Source organism: Pteropus vampyrus, unplaced genomic scaffold (genome assembly GCF_000151845.1).
Source record: "Pteropus vampyrus isolate Shadow unplaced genomic scaffold, Pvam_2.0 Scaffold39, whole genome shotgun sequence".
NCBI lineage: Eukaryota > Metazoa > Chordata > Mammalia > Chiroptera > Pteropodidae > Pteropus > Pteropus vampyrus.
In genome coordinates, this window is record NW_011888820.1 from 11010376 (window position 1) to 11029538 (window position 19163).

At 39.5% G+C, this 19163-nt stretch overlaps 1 protein-coding gene across 1 annotated transcript in view; it reads right to left on the reverse strand.

The window, feature by feature from the left end:
- Positions 1–14400, reverse strand: part of FBN2 (fibrillin 2) — a 249568-nt gene extending 235168 nt beyond the window's left edge. Inside the window, exons 1-4 of the mRNA XM_011358347.2 lie at positions 14147–14400; positions 13243–13325; positions 8548–8646; positions 5651–5746 (exon numbers count right to left, since the gene is read on the reverse strand). Of these exons, the coding sequence (XP_011356649.1) occupies positions 5651–5746; positions 8548–8646; positions 13243–13325; positions 14147–14400 (532 nt within the window). The remainder of the gene's footprint in view (positions 1–5650; positions 5747–8547; positions 8647–13242; positions 13326–14146) is intronic.
- Between the last annotated feature and the right edge of the window lie 4763 nt (positions 14401–19163).

A 19163-nucleotide genomic window follows, 5' to 3' on the forward strand; every position in this document is an offset into this window, starting at 1 on the left:
TAATACAATAACTGAAATGAAGAATACTCTGGAAAGATTCAACAGTAGATTGGATGAAACAGAAGACTGAATCAGCGAACTAGAAGACAAGGTAGCAGAAAACACCCAATCAAAAGAGCAAAAAGAAAAAAAGAATTAAAAAAAAAAAATGAGGATAGTATAAGAGACCTCTGGGACAACATGAAGTGTAACAATATCTGCATCATAGGAGTACCAGAAGGAGGAGAGAGAGAGAGCAAAAGATTGAGACTCTATTTGAAGAAATAATGACAGAAAACTTTCCTAACCTGGCGAAGGAATTAGACATACAAGTCCAGGAAGCGCAAAGAGTCCCAGATAAGAGGATTTCAAACAGACCACACCAAGACACATCATAATTAAAATGCCAAAGGTCAAAGACAAAGAGAGAATCTTAAAAGCAACAAGAGAAAGGCAGCTAGTTATTTACAAGGGTCCCCCCCGTAAGAATGTTGCTGATTTTTCAACAGAAACTTTGCAAACCAGAAGGGACTGACAAGAAATAATTAAAGTATTGAAAAATAAGAATCTACAACCACAAATATTCTACCTAGCAAGGCTTTCAATTAAAATGGAAGGTGAAATAAAGAGCTTCCCAGACAGAGAAAAGCTTAAGGAATTCATCACTGACAAGCCAGTATTACAAGAAATGTTAAAGAGAATTCTGTAAAAAACAGAGAGAGAGAGAGAGAGAGAAATAAATACAAATAATAAAATGGTAGTAACTACATAAATGTCAATAATCACTTTAAATGTAAATGGATTAAATGCTCCAATGAAAAGACACAGGGTACCCAAATAGATAAAGAAACAAGACTCATGCATACAAGAGACTCACTTCAGATCAAATGATACTCAAAGAGCGAAAGTAAAGGAATGGAAAAAGATATTTCATGCAAATGGAATGAAAAAAAAGCTGGGATAGCAATACTTATATCAAACAAATTAGACTTTAAAACAAAGGCTATAAGAGACAAAGAAGGGCATTAAATAATGATAAAGAGATCAATATATCAACAGGACATAACCCTAATAAACATATACACACACAATATAGGAGCACCTACAAACATAAAGCAATTATTGAATGACATAAAAGGAGAGATCAACAGTAATACACTCATAGTAGAGGACTTTAACATCCCATTGACACCAATGGACAGATCTTCCAAACAGAAAATCAATAAGGAAACAATGGCCCTAAAAGGCACACTAGAGCAGATGGATTTAATATATATTTTCAGAGCATTTCACTCCAAAGCAGCAAAATATACATTCTTCTCAAGAGCACATGAAACATTTAGACATGTTAGAACTCACAACAAGCACCAATAACTTTAAGAAGACCGAAATCATATCAAGTGTCTTATCCTACCAGAATGGTATGAAACTAGAAATCAACTAAAAAAATAAAACTGGAAAATACACAAACACATGGAGGCTAAATAACATGCTACTAAATAATCAGTGGGTTAACAATGAGATCAAGGAAGAAATCAAAAGACACCTAGAGACAAATGAAAATAAATACATGACTCAATCTGTGGGACGCAGCGAAAGCAGTCCTAAGAGGAAAATTCATAGCAATACAGGCCTACCTCAAAAAACAAGAAAATGCTCAAATAAACAATCTAGTCTTACACTTAAAAGAACTTGAGAAAGAACAGCAAACAAAACTCAAAGAGAGTAGAAGGAAACAATAAAGAACACAGCAGAAATAAATGAAATAGAGTCTAGAAAAACAATACGAAAGATTAATAAAACCAAGAACTGATTCTTTGAAAGGATAAACAAAATTGATAAACCTTTAACCAAACTCATCAAGGAAAAAAGAGAAAGGACTCAAATAAATAAAATCAGAAATGAAAAAAAAAAAAAAAACTACAGACACCACAGAAAAAGGATCATGAGAAAATTCTACGAGCAATTATACACCAACAAAATTGGACAATCTAGAAGAAATAGATACATTCCTAGAAACATAAAATCTCCCAAGACTGAGTCAAGAAGAAACAGAAAATCTGAATCAACCAATTACCACCAAGGAAATCAAATCAGAAATCAAAAAATTCCTAAAAAACAAAAGTCTTGGACCAGATGCCTTCATAGGTGAATTTTACCAAACATGCTAAGAAGAATTAATACCTATTATTCTCAAACTATTTCAAGAAATTCAAGAAGAAGGACAACTCCCTAATTCCTTTTATGAAGCCACCATTACCTTGATTCCAAAACCAGACAAAGACATTACCAAAAAAAAAAAAAAAAAAACTATAGGCCAATATCTCTTATGAATATTGATGCAAAAATTCTCAACAAAATATTAGCAAACTGAATTCAGCAATACATTAAAAATATCATACACCATGATCAAGTTGAATTTATTCCTGGTTGGTACAATATCCACAAATCAATTAATGTGACACACCACATTAACAAATTGAAAGATAAAAATCATACGATCACATCAATAGATGCAGAAAAAGCATTTGGCAAAATCCAGTATTCATTTATGATAAAACTCCCGGCAAAATGGGAATAGAGAGAACATATTTCAACATAATAAAGGTCATATATGACAAACCTACAGCTAACATCATACTCAATGGAGAAAGGCTAAAAGCATTTTCCTTTAAGATCAGAAATAAGACAAGGATGCCCACTTTCACCACTTCTGTTCAAAATTGTACTGGAAGTCCTAGCCATAGCAATCAGACAAGAAAGAGAAATAGAAGTATCCAAATTAGAAAGGAAGAAGTAAAACTGCCGTTATTTGCAGATAACATGATACTAAACAGAGAGAACCCTACCACCAAAAAACTGTTAGAACTAATAAGTCGGTTGCATTTTTATATACCAATGATGAACTTTCAGAAAGAGAAATTAAGAAAACAATCCCATTTACAACTTCATAAAAAACAATACCTAAAAATCAAATTAACCCAGGAGGTAAAAGACCTGTTCTCAGAAAATTATAAGTCATTGAAAAAAGAAATTGAAGATACAAATAAATGGAAGCATATACTGTGCTCATGGGTAGGAAGAATTAACATCACTAAAATGGCCATACTACCCAAAGCAACCTATAGATTCAATGCAATCTCTATCAAAATACCAATGACATTTTTTACAGAACTAAGACAAATAACCCAAAAACTTAAATTTAACCATAAAAGACCCCGAAAAGCCACAGCAATCTTGATAAAGAAGAACAAAGTTGGAAGTATCACACTAACTGATATCAAACTATACTACAAGGTTATAGTAATCAAAACAGCATGACATTGGCATAAAAACAGACACATTGACCAATGGAACAGAATAGAGAGCCCAGAAATAAATCCACATCTATATGCTCACTTAATACATGACAAAGGAGGCAGGAATATAGAATGAGGTAAAGACAGTCTCTTCAATAAATGGTGATGGAAAAACTGGACAGATACATGCAAAAAAATGAAACTGGACCATCTTCTTACACCACATACAAGAATATACTCAAAATGAATTACAGACTTAAATGTAACTCGTAACCATAAAACTTCTAGAAGAAAACATAGGCAGTAATCTCTCTGATATTGCTAACAGTAATCTTTTCCTCAGACAAGAGAAACAAAAGAAAAATAAACAAATGGAACTACATCAAACTAAAAAGTTTTTACACAACAAAGGAAACCATCAACAAAATGAAAAGACAATCTACTTAATGGAAGAAGATATTTGCTTATGATACATCTGATAAGAGTATAATATCAAAATATATAATGAGCTCATACAACTCAACACCAGAAAAACAAACAATCTAATTAAAAAATGGGCAGAAGACCTGAATAGATATTTCTCCAAGGAAGAAATATAGATGTCCAATAGATATATGAAAAGATGCTCAAGGTCACTAATCATCAGAGAAATGCAAATTAAAACCACAATGAGATATTGCCTCACACCTGTCAGAATGGCTATCATCAATAAATCAAAAAACAAGTGTTGGTGAGGTTATAGAGAAAAGGGAGCCCTCACATACTGTTGGTGAGATTGCAAATTGGTACAGACACTATGAAAAACAATCTGGAGGTTCCTCAAAACATTAAAAATGGATCTATCTTTTGACTCAGTAATTGCACTTCTGGGTATGTATCAAAAGAAAACCAGAACAATAATTCATTGAAACCTATGTATCCTTATGTTTATGGAAGCACAATAGCCAATATATGGAAGTAACCTAAATGCCCATCAACAGACAATTGGATAAAGAAATTATGGTTCATATATACAATGAAATATTACTCAGCCATAACAAAATGAAAACCAACCATTTGCAATGACATGGATGGACCCAGAGGTTATTATGCTGGGTAAAATGTCAGACAGAGAAAGATAAATACCATATGATTTCACTTATATGCGGAATCTAAAGAACGAAAGGAACAAACTAATCAAAAACAGACTCAGAAAGATAGAGGACAATCTGGCGAAGGTAGGAGGGGAAGGGAGTGGGGGATAGGAAAGTGGTAAAGGGTTAAAGAAGTACAAATTAGTAGTTGATAGATGATCATGGGGATGGGGAGCACGGCATAGGAAATGCAGTTGGCAGTAATGTAATGGCTATGTGCAGAGCCAGAGGGAAGAGAGAGTAATCAGGGACATCGTTCCACAAATGGTAAATGTCTAACCTGTACGGTATACTTGAAACTAATAATAAAATAAAATAAAAATAGTTAAAATAGAAAATTTTGTTATATATATTTTACTATATTTTTAAAAAAATTTAACTGCAACAAAAATAAAATAAGTTTAATTTAAAACAAGCTAGATATTCTTGCACACCTAAGACTGTCTTTGTTGTTAAAAAGATTGATGAGCAATTCTCAAGGAGGCCTCAAAGATTAGGAGCAAAACTAGACTCTGCATCTGATGAAATGCAATTGAAGTAAAAAGGGACTTTCTTAAAATTATGGTTCAACTTTCTTTAATGTTATATCCTTCTACTCATGCATAGTTAAAAACATGGGGATTCCCATACAGTCCCACAATTTGGGAAATACTGACCTAAAGTATTCCCCAGTAATATGTCACAATCCAGGAGCTACAATTCTTACATCCTTGCCAAAAGGTTATTTCTTAATTAGTACAGGATATTCTGCAGTGAGTAAAGACAAGAGCTTTGCTGGATTAAAGCTCCCTCTTTCACAATGACATCTGATTTCTAAAAAATCATTTCATAGCCCTAATTACAGTATTAAATAATTAAACACATTTGAGCAAAGGACAACAAAGGACATTTATAAGATTGGCTCTTCTAGGATTAATTTTGGTATATCCTAAAAAATTGTGTGTTTGTGTGTATGAGATAGTTCAAAGAAAAACAAGTAAGTATTTACTGGTGATATGTGTCAAATTTGATAAAGCCTAGTGGTATTCAACAACATCAATACTATAATACACAAAATTTTTAAAGAGTTAGAAAAAATCTTACAGATAAGAAATTCAGTTGTAAGGTTTGGCTTACTACATGAAAATTACTTTTTTAAAGGATCATAGGCTTCATAAGACCTTAAATGATGACTTAGTATGAAATACCCATTAAGCCTCATTATTTCTAATAAATCAAATCTATTCTAACGTTCCTTACGTTGTCCACAGTAAGTTCCAATATATCCCTTCTGGCACTGGCAATGGTCATCTGCACAGGTTCCACCATTCATACATCTAACGCTGCACTGCTGAACTGCAAAGAACAAGAAATGTGAAAATATCAATCACTAAAATTGTAGTATCTGTAAGAGTTACAAAACTATACTAAATATCCAATTCAATAAAAATATATTCTACAAAAGTAAATGTTATGACTCAGGCATTATCTATATTTGTTGTACGTGCACACGTGAGCATATCTGTTACAACATATGTTACCGAGTGCATGTTTTAAAAAGATTACACTTTCCGTATTAAAGGAAATAAATATAAAGTGACTAGTGGCATAGCTTCTAAGATGCAGGAGACAAGGGTATCCATTCAGAATTCAGGGTTGAATGCCTGCCAGATGAGCTCAGTGCTCTGCTGTCGCAGTGGACTTGGTATCCGACACTCTCATGGAGCTTGTATTCTCATAGGTAGACCAACAAAACACAAGTAAACAAATACCACAATGTCATTATAGATCGTGATACGTTCTCTGAAGAAAACTATGTTGTGAAGAACAGTCTAGAGCCAAGGAGGAATCTAGACACAGGAGCCAGACAAGACCACTCTGATGCAACATTAAACTTAGTTCTGGAGGACTGGAATGAGCCAGGCATGAGAAGTACCACGGAGGAACCTCACAGGGAGAGGACTCAGCAAACCAAAAGACATTAGGATGGTATAGGTCTGGAAGATTTACATGATTATACAGAGGCAAGTGGGGAAGAGAAAATCTTAGAAAAGCAGGCAGTGGCCAGCTAGATAATGCAAGGCCTCCTTACCATGAAAGGGTTTGCAATATGTCCCAAATGCTACAGGGAGTCACCGAAATGATATAAACAAGACAATGAAGTGATACGATTTGTTATTTTAAAAAGACTATTCTAGCTGCTTTGCAGAGAATTGATTTGAAGAGGGCAAGCCTAGAAGCTGGGGAACCCATCAGGAGGTTACTGCAATAGTCCAGGTGAGAGATGAGGGTGGCTTAAATCACATAGTAGCAATGGTGATAGAAATGAGAGGATGGATTCGAGATATATTTTCCAGTAGAACCTGCAGGTCTTGTTAAAAAGAGTTGATGGGAGAAAAAGAGAAGCATTTGCTTTAGTACAAGGGTGGATGGCAGTGCCATTTGCTGAGGCAAGAAAGAAGTGGACTGTGGTCAGCAATGAATTAAGTTTCATGCAACCAAGTTTCAGAGACATTCAGGTGGAGATGTCAAACAGGAATTGGAACACATGAATGTGAAGCTGGGGGTTAATTATTATGAGTCAGCAACATCTTGGTAGAAGTTGAAGACTTATATGTAAATGAGTTCACCCAGAGAGGGTCAACGCTTGGGAATACCAAACATTGAATGGCGACCTAATGAAGAAGATACAGAAAAGAGACTAAAAAACAATAACCAAGGAAAGGAGGATTGCAAGCCATCGATATTATGTAAGTGAAGGGAAAGGAACGAATTTCAAGAAGATAGTGATTAACGGTGACTAACAGTGATTAGTGCTTTAGGGAGGTGGAGCAGGATGAGGACTGAAAGAAATAAAAAAGTTCCTCATGGAAAGGGGAGTGAGTATTACTCAAGGCGAAATGAATTCATGGAGTCCCTACTAAATTAAATACCATAAACTGGGCCACTGAATGTTCAGCTGCCCAGGTAGAGAAATGAAGGTTGAATGGTAAAATTTCTCTAGCATTGAGTTTTTTGCTGAGGGCATATATGAGAAAAATATGAGAACGGGATAAATGAAGGTAAGGGCAAGGGTTTCTTCTAGGTAGCCAGAAAGGGAGGTTCAGAAAAGGAATAGAGGAAATTTGCTAAAAGGGGTGGTCGAGAAAGTCTCAATGAATTTTATAGATTTTAAAATGTGAAAATGACAGATTATTTTCAAAGAAAGTGAAACTAGTTTTAATCAGAAGTTTCATCAGAAGACCACAACATTTCTTGCATGAATCTTGAATCTTACATTCCTGAGTCAGAAAGGTTAAAAGTATAACAACTTCATACTAGTTAAGGCAGACTTAAAGATTTATTTGAGCAATTAAATAAATAATATCTGCTTCCTCTTTGTTGTAATGTTATCTTAAACAGTGGCCTAAAAGATTAATCTTGAACCTTAAAGATGCAATACTTTCTGAGTCATGAATAACACCATCATAGTCCACTGTTACAGTGATCTTATAGAGTTGATGGGAGTTAATATGTGTAAAGTAAAATAAGTTAATATATGTAAAGCATAAGGTCAGTACACAATAAATATTTGTTTTCTTTCCAATCTTCCTTTCCTTTGCCTTTAGTTAAGCCACAAAACAGGATATGAGTAGCAAGAGTTAAGCAAAGGCAATAAATAGAGCCTAGTGTTTGAGTCTTTAAGTTTAGGCACAGAATACCCGGATTCAAATCTATGTTACCTTGGGCAAGTTACTTACGTATGTCTCAATCTCCTTCTCTGTAAAACAGGGTAACAGTAGTATCTCAGAGTGGTCATATGAGGATTAAATAAATGATATAGGCAAACACTTAAAACAGTACCTGGCACATTGTGAAAATCCAGGAAGCTATTATTCACAAAGAATTATTTCTCTACTAAATCCAGGCTCTTTTGCTGCATAGATACATAGCTTTTGGACCGGAATTAAATTGTTTTTAATGAAAATCATTACCCCATTCCCCTTAGTTGTTGGTGGCAACAACTAAATCACCGAAGATTTTTACTCCAAAGATCAATACAGACCTACTTAGTGAGGAAAATAATCATGGATTTACATTCTCATTGAAAAGGACATTTAGAATTTATTCAAACGCTTAAGGATAAGGCAGTAAATAAGGTCACATAAGAAACATACTTGATTTTGATCCACAAGTCGGTGATATTTGGCCACTGGAACAAGTACACATATTAGGACGGGAACAAAATCCATCTCCACAACTATTTCTACAAATTGCTGTAGGAGCACAATAGGGAAGCAAATGAATAATTAGGTAATAAACCATAGTTTACAACACAAGAAAGCTATAGTTAAAAACAATAAACCTGAAAAACTAAGATATAAAATGTGTGATATATAATGTCTAATTTCAGATTTGCAAGGAAATTACCCATTGTAGACACGAGAACAAGTCTCACAAGCATCCCTATGATAATGTGCAAACAAATCAAGCGATTTCAAGTTCCAAAATCCTAATTCTTTAACTCTCCAATCAATACAGATTATTTTTTTTTTCCATTCAAGGCAGAGTTTATGTACAGAATTCACCCCGAGAAGACAGTCTTGGTCCTTGGAAGTCGGGAGGGTTGAGGAAACCAAGAGGTCCTGCATATGTTCAAAAACCACAGCCCACTCTGTATAAAGGACCTTCACAGGAAACAGAGAATGTGAAATTGGCTGAGCCAGAGACTCCAGGCCCTAAAGACTTGGCAAAGCCCCAGGGGTTCAATGCACATTCCTTCCCGGCTGGTATCTGACCTGCCCCATCATCAATCTTTGTTGCCCTTAATAATTCCCTCTCTCCTTCCTCCAGCTTTTCTTCTCCCATATTTCTCCACAACCTAGCCTATTCCCGCTGCTCAGAAAAGCTGCTGCGACAATTTGATGGAGGGAGAGTCAAAGACTCCCGCAGCTGTAACCTCCAAGGTATGAGGGTCATCACAGCAAAGAATGTTAGGCTCACTGACACAGCACATACCACGGATCCTAAAAATCCATTAGCTAAATACATTCAAATGGGAAGGGTCTCCCATATTTAGTCAGTTCATTTAGAAGCTGAAAGATTTATCTCTATACCCACAATTGAATCTTCTCTTTGTGCACAAAAGTTATTTGCCTTAATGCTCCATGACTGGATGCATGAAGACAAGAAAAGGAGTGTCTGGGAACATCTCTGAAACTAGCTGCAAACATTTATGCAAATATACATATGTCTTGTGCTAGGGAGGGATCCCACGCCTTTCAAAGAGATGCGAGACACCCAATAATGTTAAGAGTGTGTTCTGTAGAAATGAACTAACTCAGTAATACTTTTCCTTCTACAAACTGCCTTTCAACATCCATATAAGATGGTCAGCACTTCCATTACTACTCTCTATAATTGAAAATGTCATAGATCATGGCACGAAGATAGAAAACTGATTTTAGCCAAGAACATGGTTCCTACCATGGAGCTGACTATTCTTAAAATGTACTAAAGTTTCTGATCACCGATGATTGTCCAATGACAAATGTTCACTAAAATGTTTTTTTTTATTTTAAAGCCTCCTCATCCCCAGTAGGTAGACATTTAAGTCTAGGCTTAGGTGATATACAAAGTGCTCCTACCCAGGTCCTAAACCCAAAGAAGATCTGGTGGGCTGGAGATTGGTTATCCTCAGTCAGATCCTTGTCAGGGCCACAGGCCTGCACGCCATAACTATAAGCCAGTGAGAAGTGAGAGTGCTTAGGCCCTCTCCCTTACACTCATCTCATGACTATGGTATGCCTCACCAAAATATCTGTCCCTCCCACAACCACACAAAAACAATGAGACCCAAAACACCAGAGAGAGAGGGAGAAAAGAACTAGGTGTTGGGGGCTTCAGTGATGCTGGGAGAAGATGCATGGCAGTAAGAGTATGTGGTATGCAAGAGATCTGAGGTTGAGTTCTTGTTCTGATACTGACCTTACTGCAAGCTCTGGGGAAATAAAAACCCCACAGCTTCTCTGAGTTTAGTTTTCTCATTGGTAAATAAAACAAAGAGATTACATTCAAGTGTTCTGATGTCTCTTCAGGTCTCAAACGCTATGAATCTGGGCCAACCCCTTCCCACTGTTATTCCACTGATCAAAATACACTTCATAGCATAATTTCACAATAAATAAATTAATAAGCAAACTTTTCCATTGCTTCATGTTCTAAGGAGATTTTTAAAAAATAAATGGAAAGTGAGAAAGTCAATTCCATCCTTCGGAAACAAATATTTGGAAGCTTGGAAGTACTGCAGTGGTCTTTACGGGCCACAATTAAGAACAATAACGACAAAACACAGACTTAAATCAAAATGCATTAGGTTTCCAGTAGTTTGAGAAATACATATTTCTTTTAATATCTTCTCTTCATGAAGCCTGATCAAGGTCAATCATTAAAATTCTAGAAGTTGCTCATTTTAATATCTTTCTATAAAGAAATAACGCTGATGGACAAATGTATGAGAAAATTAATCTTTGGTCTTCATTTTCTATTCCTTAGAAAATTTTACTTATTTTCTTTTTGTGAGTTGCCTCAGAGCTTTTCTTTAGTGAAATGGTGGAAAATAATAAATACAAGAAATAACATATTATCTACAGAAAATCCTGGTATCTAAATTCTTGATTTTTAAGTTTATAATGGTTTCAATTTGGTTATTATCTCCATATATTATAATTTTAAATGTCAAAATAATTAGATTACTAAATTTAATGCAGAATATTAAAAGTTAAAATTTAGGTGAGATCCATACAAGAGCTTAGAAAGGCATTACATTCTCCCTCTATTTTGTGCACTATTTTATACTCTTGGGTACTTAAAATATTTTTAAATGTGCTAATAAATATTTTTGTAGATATCTCTTGACACAAGTGTAGCAAATTTTTCTTGGAGATATAAAGCTCATTTCAAGTCTATGCTTTTTATAGACTAATGATACATGTACATTCCAATGTATCTCATACGCACCCAAATATTTCAAGTAGAAGAAATACAGGCTACAATATTGACTGTTTCTCTGAGATTTCCAAAGCTAATCTTCTAAACAAGTAAAGAGCACAATGTTATTCAGAGACCAAAAGTATCTAAAGCTGACACTCAGAGGGATATATGTATATATAAATATATAAATATATACATATATAAATATATATACATATATATTTCTACTGTAAATATTCTGGAAGGCTCTGTTCTCTGGAATTCCCATTCCACACTGATCCAATAAAATCTGACTTTACAGATTTTCAACACGTACCATAAACCAATCATTTCTCCTCGGCTGCTCTCCAACTCAATAATGGCAGTCACATTCATTACATTTAGTGAGTCAGACTTTCCGCAGTGCCTAAGTCACTCCCGGCTAGTATGGCAGGTGTGTGGTGAGTGACGTTAGCTGTTTCAGGATTCTAGAAACCATGTAAGTTTTAAAACAGGCTGGTAATGCCCTGCTGGCTTGAAAGAGTAAATGCACCCTCCATAAATGCCTCACATATATGACTTCTGTGTTGGAGAGAAAAGAATGCAATACTCCTTTCTTTCTTTTTAATAAAAGCAAAGGCTTATAATCAGAGGGTTTACTTAAAATATTTATGAATCACCATGAAGAACAGTTGTTGTTTCCTATTTTGCCTCATTATTGGAGATTATGGGATTTTTAGGATAAAAAAATAAGAAACTAGTCTTCATAACACTTGAGATTTCATTCTTTTTAAAAAACTGTACTGAAAAAAGATTAAGGGTCTATCTCAAACCCACAAAACCAATAAATATAGAGTCAGAGATGCCACTACATCCTTATTATCCCTTGGCTAGTGTGGCTTGCCCTTTTTCTCTGTTCACAGTCACATAATTATCTTTTCCCTGGAGAACATCAAGGTCGATCTAAAGTCAAGATTGGCCCTAAATGAATATGCTGTCTATGATACCTGGCTCTCCTCCCGACAACAGAAATGTGGCTGTGCTATAGAAACACATGGGAGAAGGCCAGTTACACTTCAACTCACAAATTCACAGGCATGTGAAATTAGACATCCCACAGTCCATTCCTGTGAGGCTGATAACTAATGACTTTTCTAATTAGAACTTGGAGAGCTGAGTATACCCTTTGGAAACTGAATAATCAAAACTTTTAAAGTCAGATATGCAGAACTTCTGAAGTTCTAAGACTCACACTTTGGAAATCTATTGTGGACTATGAGACTTTTGGTCTGCAAATCCAACATTTAAATGTCTTCCAAAAAATAAAAAAAAAAAAGTAAAGCCATTTGGAAGAGTTCTCATTTTTAAAAATTTTGTTAACCTAGGCCAAATCTAAATCCATGAGAGTGCTCCTATCATATTTAAGTTATGTGGCTGTTGAGATGAAACCAGAGATAATAAAGTGGTCGTGTACAAAAGCCTAAGAAAGTTTGATCTTCCTAAGGCCTAAATCTCATGCAAAGTCAAAAGCCAGTTAATTTACATAACCACATTGTGGTCTTATCTGGACTCTTAAGAAAAAGTGGTTCTGAGTTATCTAGGGAATTGCTGTACTCCCCATCAGTTTGTATTAATAGACATAGAAAGATAAACCTTCCAAGTATCTTTGAAACCTTTATCATTATTACCCTTCAACAGATTCTAGATGTGAAGTCTAAACTGATGGAGACCGGCTGCTTTTTCCCCCACCATTCAAACGGGACCACGTCCTAATCATCACCACTATCTGGCCACTGTTTTCTAAATGCAACTGTGTGTGCGAAGGACTGAATGCAAGCGGTCGGACCCTGAGATGGGGCTAAGAGTGCTGCCCCAAGCTGCGATCCCAGCCGAGCACTCACGGACAATGCATTGGTTTCCTCCAGGGAGCGTCTTCCATCCTGGACAGCAGTAGGAGTGGAACCTCGATCCGCACACGTTGGGCCTGCGATGGACAAACAAGGTCATACACGCGTAGGGACGTGGGGGTACAGTAACACATGAGCGGTTTTCGTAAGCAAAGCAATGAGAGGATAGATTTGGGGACAACAAAACAAAACTGCACTTCAAATGTTTGGGGCGCAGACGTGGAAATAAATGTTTGGGGCTAGACACTGGAATGAGGGAGGGTCAGAGACGTCTAAACATTGTCTTTCATCTGCCTTCCGTTGCTGCCTTTTTAAAGGGCAAAAAGAAACATAGAAACATATAATTTGCTACTATTCTAGCCTCCGGATGCAGAGAACAAAGGGAACATTCCTTTTCAGAAATCTTTAACCTTGTCCCCTGATCCATCCCTCCTGATCAACTATTACTTTGGCCCCGAAGTGTCAAGAGGGACGCGTCGAAAGGTGGAGCGCTCGGGTTAGTGATTAGAGTGAACTGTAAACCCCGCACACGTCCTCAAACAAAAGGCTCGGGAGCGGCGCCCCCGACGGTGGGGAGCAGGCAGGCTCCGCCAGCCAGGGCGCGGGGTGGACTCAGGCCAGCCTTCCGCCCGACATTCGGAACCTGTTCCCGCACCGCGGGCTCGGCATACGCTCTGCGATCCGCACCCGGGGGCCTCGGACCCACCCGCCGCCAAAACTCCTAAGGGAGGGCTCTCTGCCGGCGGACTGCCGAGGAAAAGAGGGAGGCGCTCCTCGGAGTCTTCGGCGTCTCCAGGTGGAGGGGGCCGCAGCTTTAGCCGCCCGAACGAGGTTCAGGAAGGGGGTAGGGTGGAAAGCTGCCAAGCCGAGGTTCCCCAGATGCGGCCTGCCCACCTACCCTCGGAGCACGTCCTGCTGTCCTCGCCTGCGGACGCGGCTGGCCGCCGCGGCGCCCTCCTCCCGGTACTCGGGCACCGCAAACCCGCCTTCAGAGCCTGCTGCCGCGGGCCGAACCTGTTGCGGCGGCGGCTGGGGCCGGGGCGGCTTGGGCGGCGGAGGCTGGGGCTGGCCGGCGGTGCCCTGCGCCCAGATCGCCACGCAGCCCAGCCACACGAAGTAGGGCTGGAGACACAGCCGCCGCCGTCTCCCCATCGCGGGCGCCGAGAGCGCGCGGACCGTGGTCCGCGGAGAGGAAACACTCAAAGACAAAATCCGCGCGGCCGGAAAAAAGTCAGGGTCTAACAAACCCTTCGTCGGCTCCCGAGATTCCCTTGGGCTCGGGCTCCCAGCTCTAACGGGAGCCCCGGACCGAGCGCCAGCCCACTGGCTGACGGCGGGGCGCGGGATCTAGCGCAACGGGCGGCGAGGCGCGGCGGCGGTGCGGCCGACAGCCCCGCGCGGTCCACGTTGCATCCCCCGGGCCACGGCCCCGAGCGACTCCAGGACCGCCAGCGGGCGGGGGCGGGAAATTACAAAAGTAACCTGAGCAGCCGCGGCGTAAAGTTACAAAGAAAGCGGACCTCGAAGAAAAAAAGGGCCTGTACGCAGCGGCTCCGCGGATTCCCGTGCGCTCCCTGCACAGATCTTGGAAAGCTGCAAAAGTCACCAGAAAGAAGCCCGCAAGCAAACAAAAGTCGCCCCCAAAAGAAGAGGAGGGTCTCCTTCCGGCTCGCCCGGAGTCCCGCGGGGCAGCGACGCGCCTGCGGCGGCTGAGGACGCGAGCGGAGGTGCGCGGGGCCGGGGCTAGCCGCCGGTGAGAGGGAGGGCGGGAGGCTGGACTACGGGACCGATGCGGCGGGTGAGGGCGCGGCGCGGGGGTTTTGAGGCCCGGCACGGCGCGGGGCGGGCCGGCGGGCGGCGGCTGTCAGTGGGGGCTGGAGCACAACCGTCCACACGTGGGGCGCAGCCCGGACCGAGGGGCCGGCGCAGAATGGGCGGGGACAGAGTTAGGGGGCGACTGGGTGGGGAGGAACAAGGGGAGCTAGGCCTGGGGGAGGGGAAGAGGAAGGAAGGGGGTAGGGTGAAGGGAGAAGAGAGGACTGAGATTGGGGAAAAGGGGGGCGAGCCGGAGAGGAAGGCCAGGACTGGAAGAGGGGTTTGGAAAGAGAGATTGGAGAGCCCGGGTGCGAGAGGAAATGAGCGGGGGATGGGGACTAGGTTAGGGCGAGTAGAGAAGTGGGAAAGGGGAGGGAGGGCCGGGGGCCAGGAGGAGGGGGCCGGGGGGCCGGCTGGAGGGGGCGAGGCTCTAGTCGGCTTTGCTTCCCGTCCCCCTCAATTGGCCGCTAGCTCTGTTTTGACTGCCTGTACAAAGCGAGCAGACGACGGGGGAGGGGGCGGTTAGGGACCGGATTTGGGAAAGGAGGCAGCAGCCCCTTCCCCTCCCCCTCCGCCCTCGCCGGGCCGCGTACCAAGGACGAGGGTCTCTAAACGTGCCTGGCTCGCTGGATCCTCAGCTGAACTAACCCACAGGGCAGAGGCCACAAGTTTGATGAGAGCGGGTCCTGCCGCAGGGACCCGGATCCAGACCCGGGGTTCGGGGATTCGCAGCCAAGCAGGAATAGAGATTTGCGCGGGAGCTGGCTGCAATCTCAATCCGAGGAGGCCAGGCCCTCCCCAACGCCCTCCTACCCCCACTTCCCCACCCGGAGCGGCGTCAGTTTGCGGGACTCCAAGATGGGCTGGGCGTATCCAGATTGAAATGTGCCCTGCGCTTCCAAGAGGGAGCACACGCGGCCGCGGGGGGCCTCGGCAAAGAGCCGGCGTCGCAGTCGCGAGGAGTCCACGCAGGAGGTGACCCCTGGCAGGGTTCTGCCGGAGTTTGCAGCCTGAAAGTGTGTGTATGTAGTGGGGGCCGGGGTGGAGGGAACGCAGGCCGGTAAATGGGTCTTGGGGCATATCTTTGGTTCCTGGCATAGACTCCTGATTATTAAACCTTAGCAATTAGCGTATTCAGGCTGGCAACTTGCCCTCTGAACTCTTAGAGCTGCCTCTGTGCTCGCCCGCCTTTGGGGTCTCTTCCTTTATGGCCCAGCTTTCATGAGGTCTCCGCAAAGCCCTAGTCATCTGTCAGTCCATGGCATTTCGTAATTAAAAATCAACACCCTTGAAAACTAGGACTGACCATCCAAGCACAGGTCAGGAAACTTTTCCTGGCCCAAATTTCCCAGATGTGCTATTTGGCAGACAAAGTTCTCTGAGAATTGGCATAACTCTCTCCCTTATTTTGCCAATGTAGTCGGACAAAGAGTCTTAAGATAGTAGCCCTTCTTACAATATTCTCATAAGGCATAAGAAAAAAAAAAAGTAGTAGTCACATAATTTCATGTTCAAATCCAAAGAAATTAAAGTCAGCAATGGGAGTATTTATCGTGCACTGTCCTTCAAACAAATAAAATTATTTTAACTTAAAGACCTAAATAAAGTAACTATTCCCTAGGTGAAAGCATTATTTTAATTATGCTCTTTAAAATATTTAACCCTGTTAAGTGGTTTTTCATTTAACACTTAAATGGCTTCATGATACATTCTTGTCTATCACATCAAATCCAAATGCTCTAGAATTGTATGTGTAATTATCCTCTGACTTAGCAATTCCACTTTTAGAAAGCTATTTAAAAGATATACAGGCAAAAAATGAGATGATGAATGTGTTAGTCTGTTCACTGCAGCACTGTTAGTAATAGCAAAAGATTAGCATCATAAATTTCCCATCAATAAGAAACTGGATGAATATACATACTTTAATCCAGTCAATGAAATGCTATATGGCTGTGAAAAATGAATGAGGCTCTCAGTATACTCCTAAGGAGTGATCTCTAGAATATACACTTCGATGGGAAAAAAGCAAGATGCAGATAGAAGAGGCAAATCCACTGAGACAGAAGAATAAAAGTTACCAAGGTCCAGGGGCAGGGGGAGAATGGAATGAAGAATTATTGTTTAATGGATACAGAGTATCCGTTTAAGATAATGAAAAAGTTCTGGAAATTAATTGTGATAATGGTTGTACAACATCATGAATGTACTTGATGCCAGTGCATTGTATACTTAAATATGGTTAAAATGGTAATTTTTATGTTATGCATGTTTTACCACAATAAAAATGTTTTCATACAAGGTGTCAGATGTTGTAATTATATGCTACCTTTGGGGGCATGTGTGTGTGTGTGTGTGTGTGTGTGTGCATGTTTTAAAATTTGAAATATAAAACATGTAATAATGGTTATCTTAGGGAAGGGAGAGTTTGAGGAAGAGACAATGATTGAAGCTATACCTTCCTAAAAATGCCTTGTTTTATTGTTCTAATTTTGGAACCATGTTTATATTCCATATAATTAAAAACAAAATTAAGTTTTAAAAATAGCAATACCTAAAATTGAAAACAAACTAAAACAAATGAACCTATTTATCACATGTGGCGTAAACAGAATAATTAAAATGATATTTAAACACAATCTTTTGACTGTACATCTTTCGTAGGATATAATCGAAGAATGAAATGAACCACAAAGAAGTCTGAAATTGAATTCAATGATGGAAATGTAAGAGAGAGGGGAGGAGAGAAAAAGTGAAAAGGAGAGAAGGAAGAAAAGAGGGAGGGAGAGAAAGAGATATAGATATTAGAAATCATAATTTCAGCATAAGAAAAAAGATTAAATATAAAATAAAAAAATAAAAATATTGTAAGCTTAAATTGAATTAAAAATGCCAGTATGGAATTGGAACTTAACTTTATCTTTCAAAAAAAATTATGCATTTTCTGGTCCTACACATTGAAAAGACCTAGAAGTAGTGACAATCCAACAATAATAAACACCCATTGTGCCCAGATTGTGGTCCCTAAATACCATTTCCTAGTAAAAAGATGAGGACTCTGGGTAAGTGGCTGATTTTAGGACTGGAATAAGAAATATGTAAAGTCAGGACTATCTATCTTGTTATACTTGAAAGCAATGAAATGATCAACTATTAGGGTCATGTCAAAAGAAACCAGAGCTAACTTGAAAAGGATCCCACTGACCAAAGATGGGAAAACCTGAGTGTATACACACACACACACACACACACACACACACACACACACACACATACACATATGTATTTGAAATGTGTAAATATCAAGAGTTTCAAATGATACTCCAAATAAAAATTAATTGGTCACTTTTGGAGGTAGCTAAAGTACAGCTTATTATTCTAGAAACACTGATAAATAAAATAATCAAACACCCTGCCTTTGCTGGACAGACTCAGAGAAAGTATTACTTTAAAAAAAAAAAAAAGACAGTTCTAAACACAAAAACTATAGAATTAGAAAAATCACGACTTTGCAAAGTCTAATGAAATCATGGATCTAGGCAACAGTTATCAATGAATGCTTAAACCATTAAGTCAAGGATTCTGAACTGGGCCATTTTTTTTCTTGGGAGACATCTGAATATATCTGGTATTGTCACAACAGGATGTTGTGTGGGGGACAAGAGGATTGAGGGTACCAGAGATACTGCTAAATATCCTACAATGCACAGGACTATCCCCTATTTAAAAAAAAAAAAAAAAAGTATTATCTGGTCCAAAATATCAATGCATTTGAGAAATCCCACATCAGGTGAATAGTTAATGGGCAACTCTTTAACGAATGATCTAAGCTGTTACCACCACAACCTACTGATTGTTAACTTTGAAAAGCAGGACAACCAGACCTTATGTGTCTACTTAAGTGGTATAATAAGAGGCATACAGAACCACCTATGAAATATCTGTAAAAAAAAAAAAACTTGAATGTAATCATATATTTACATTTAACTACCAGTTTCTAGGAGCTATAGAGGATAGTGAAATATTAAATGATAGATCAGGAATACAGTCAACCAGCTCTTGAACATGGGAAATACTACAGGACCATTTTTTTTTTTTTT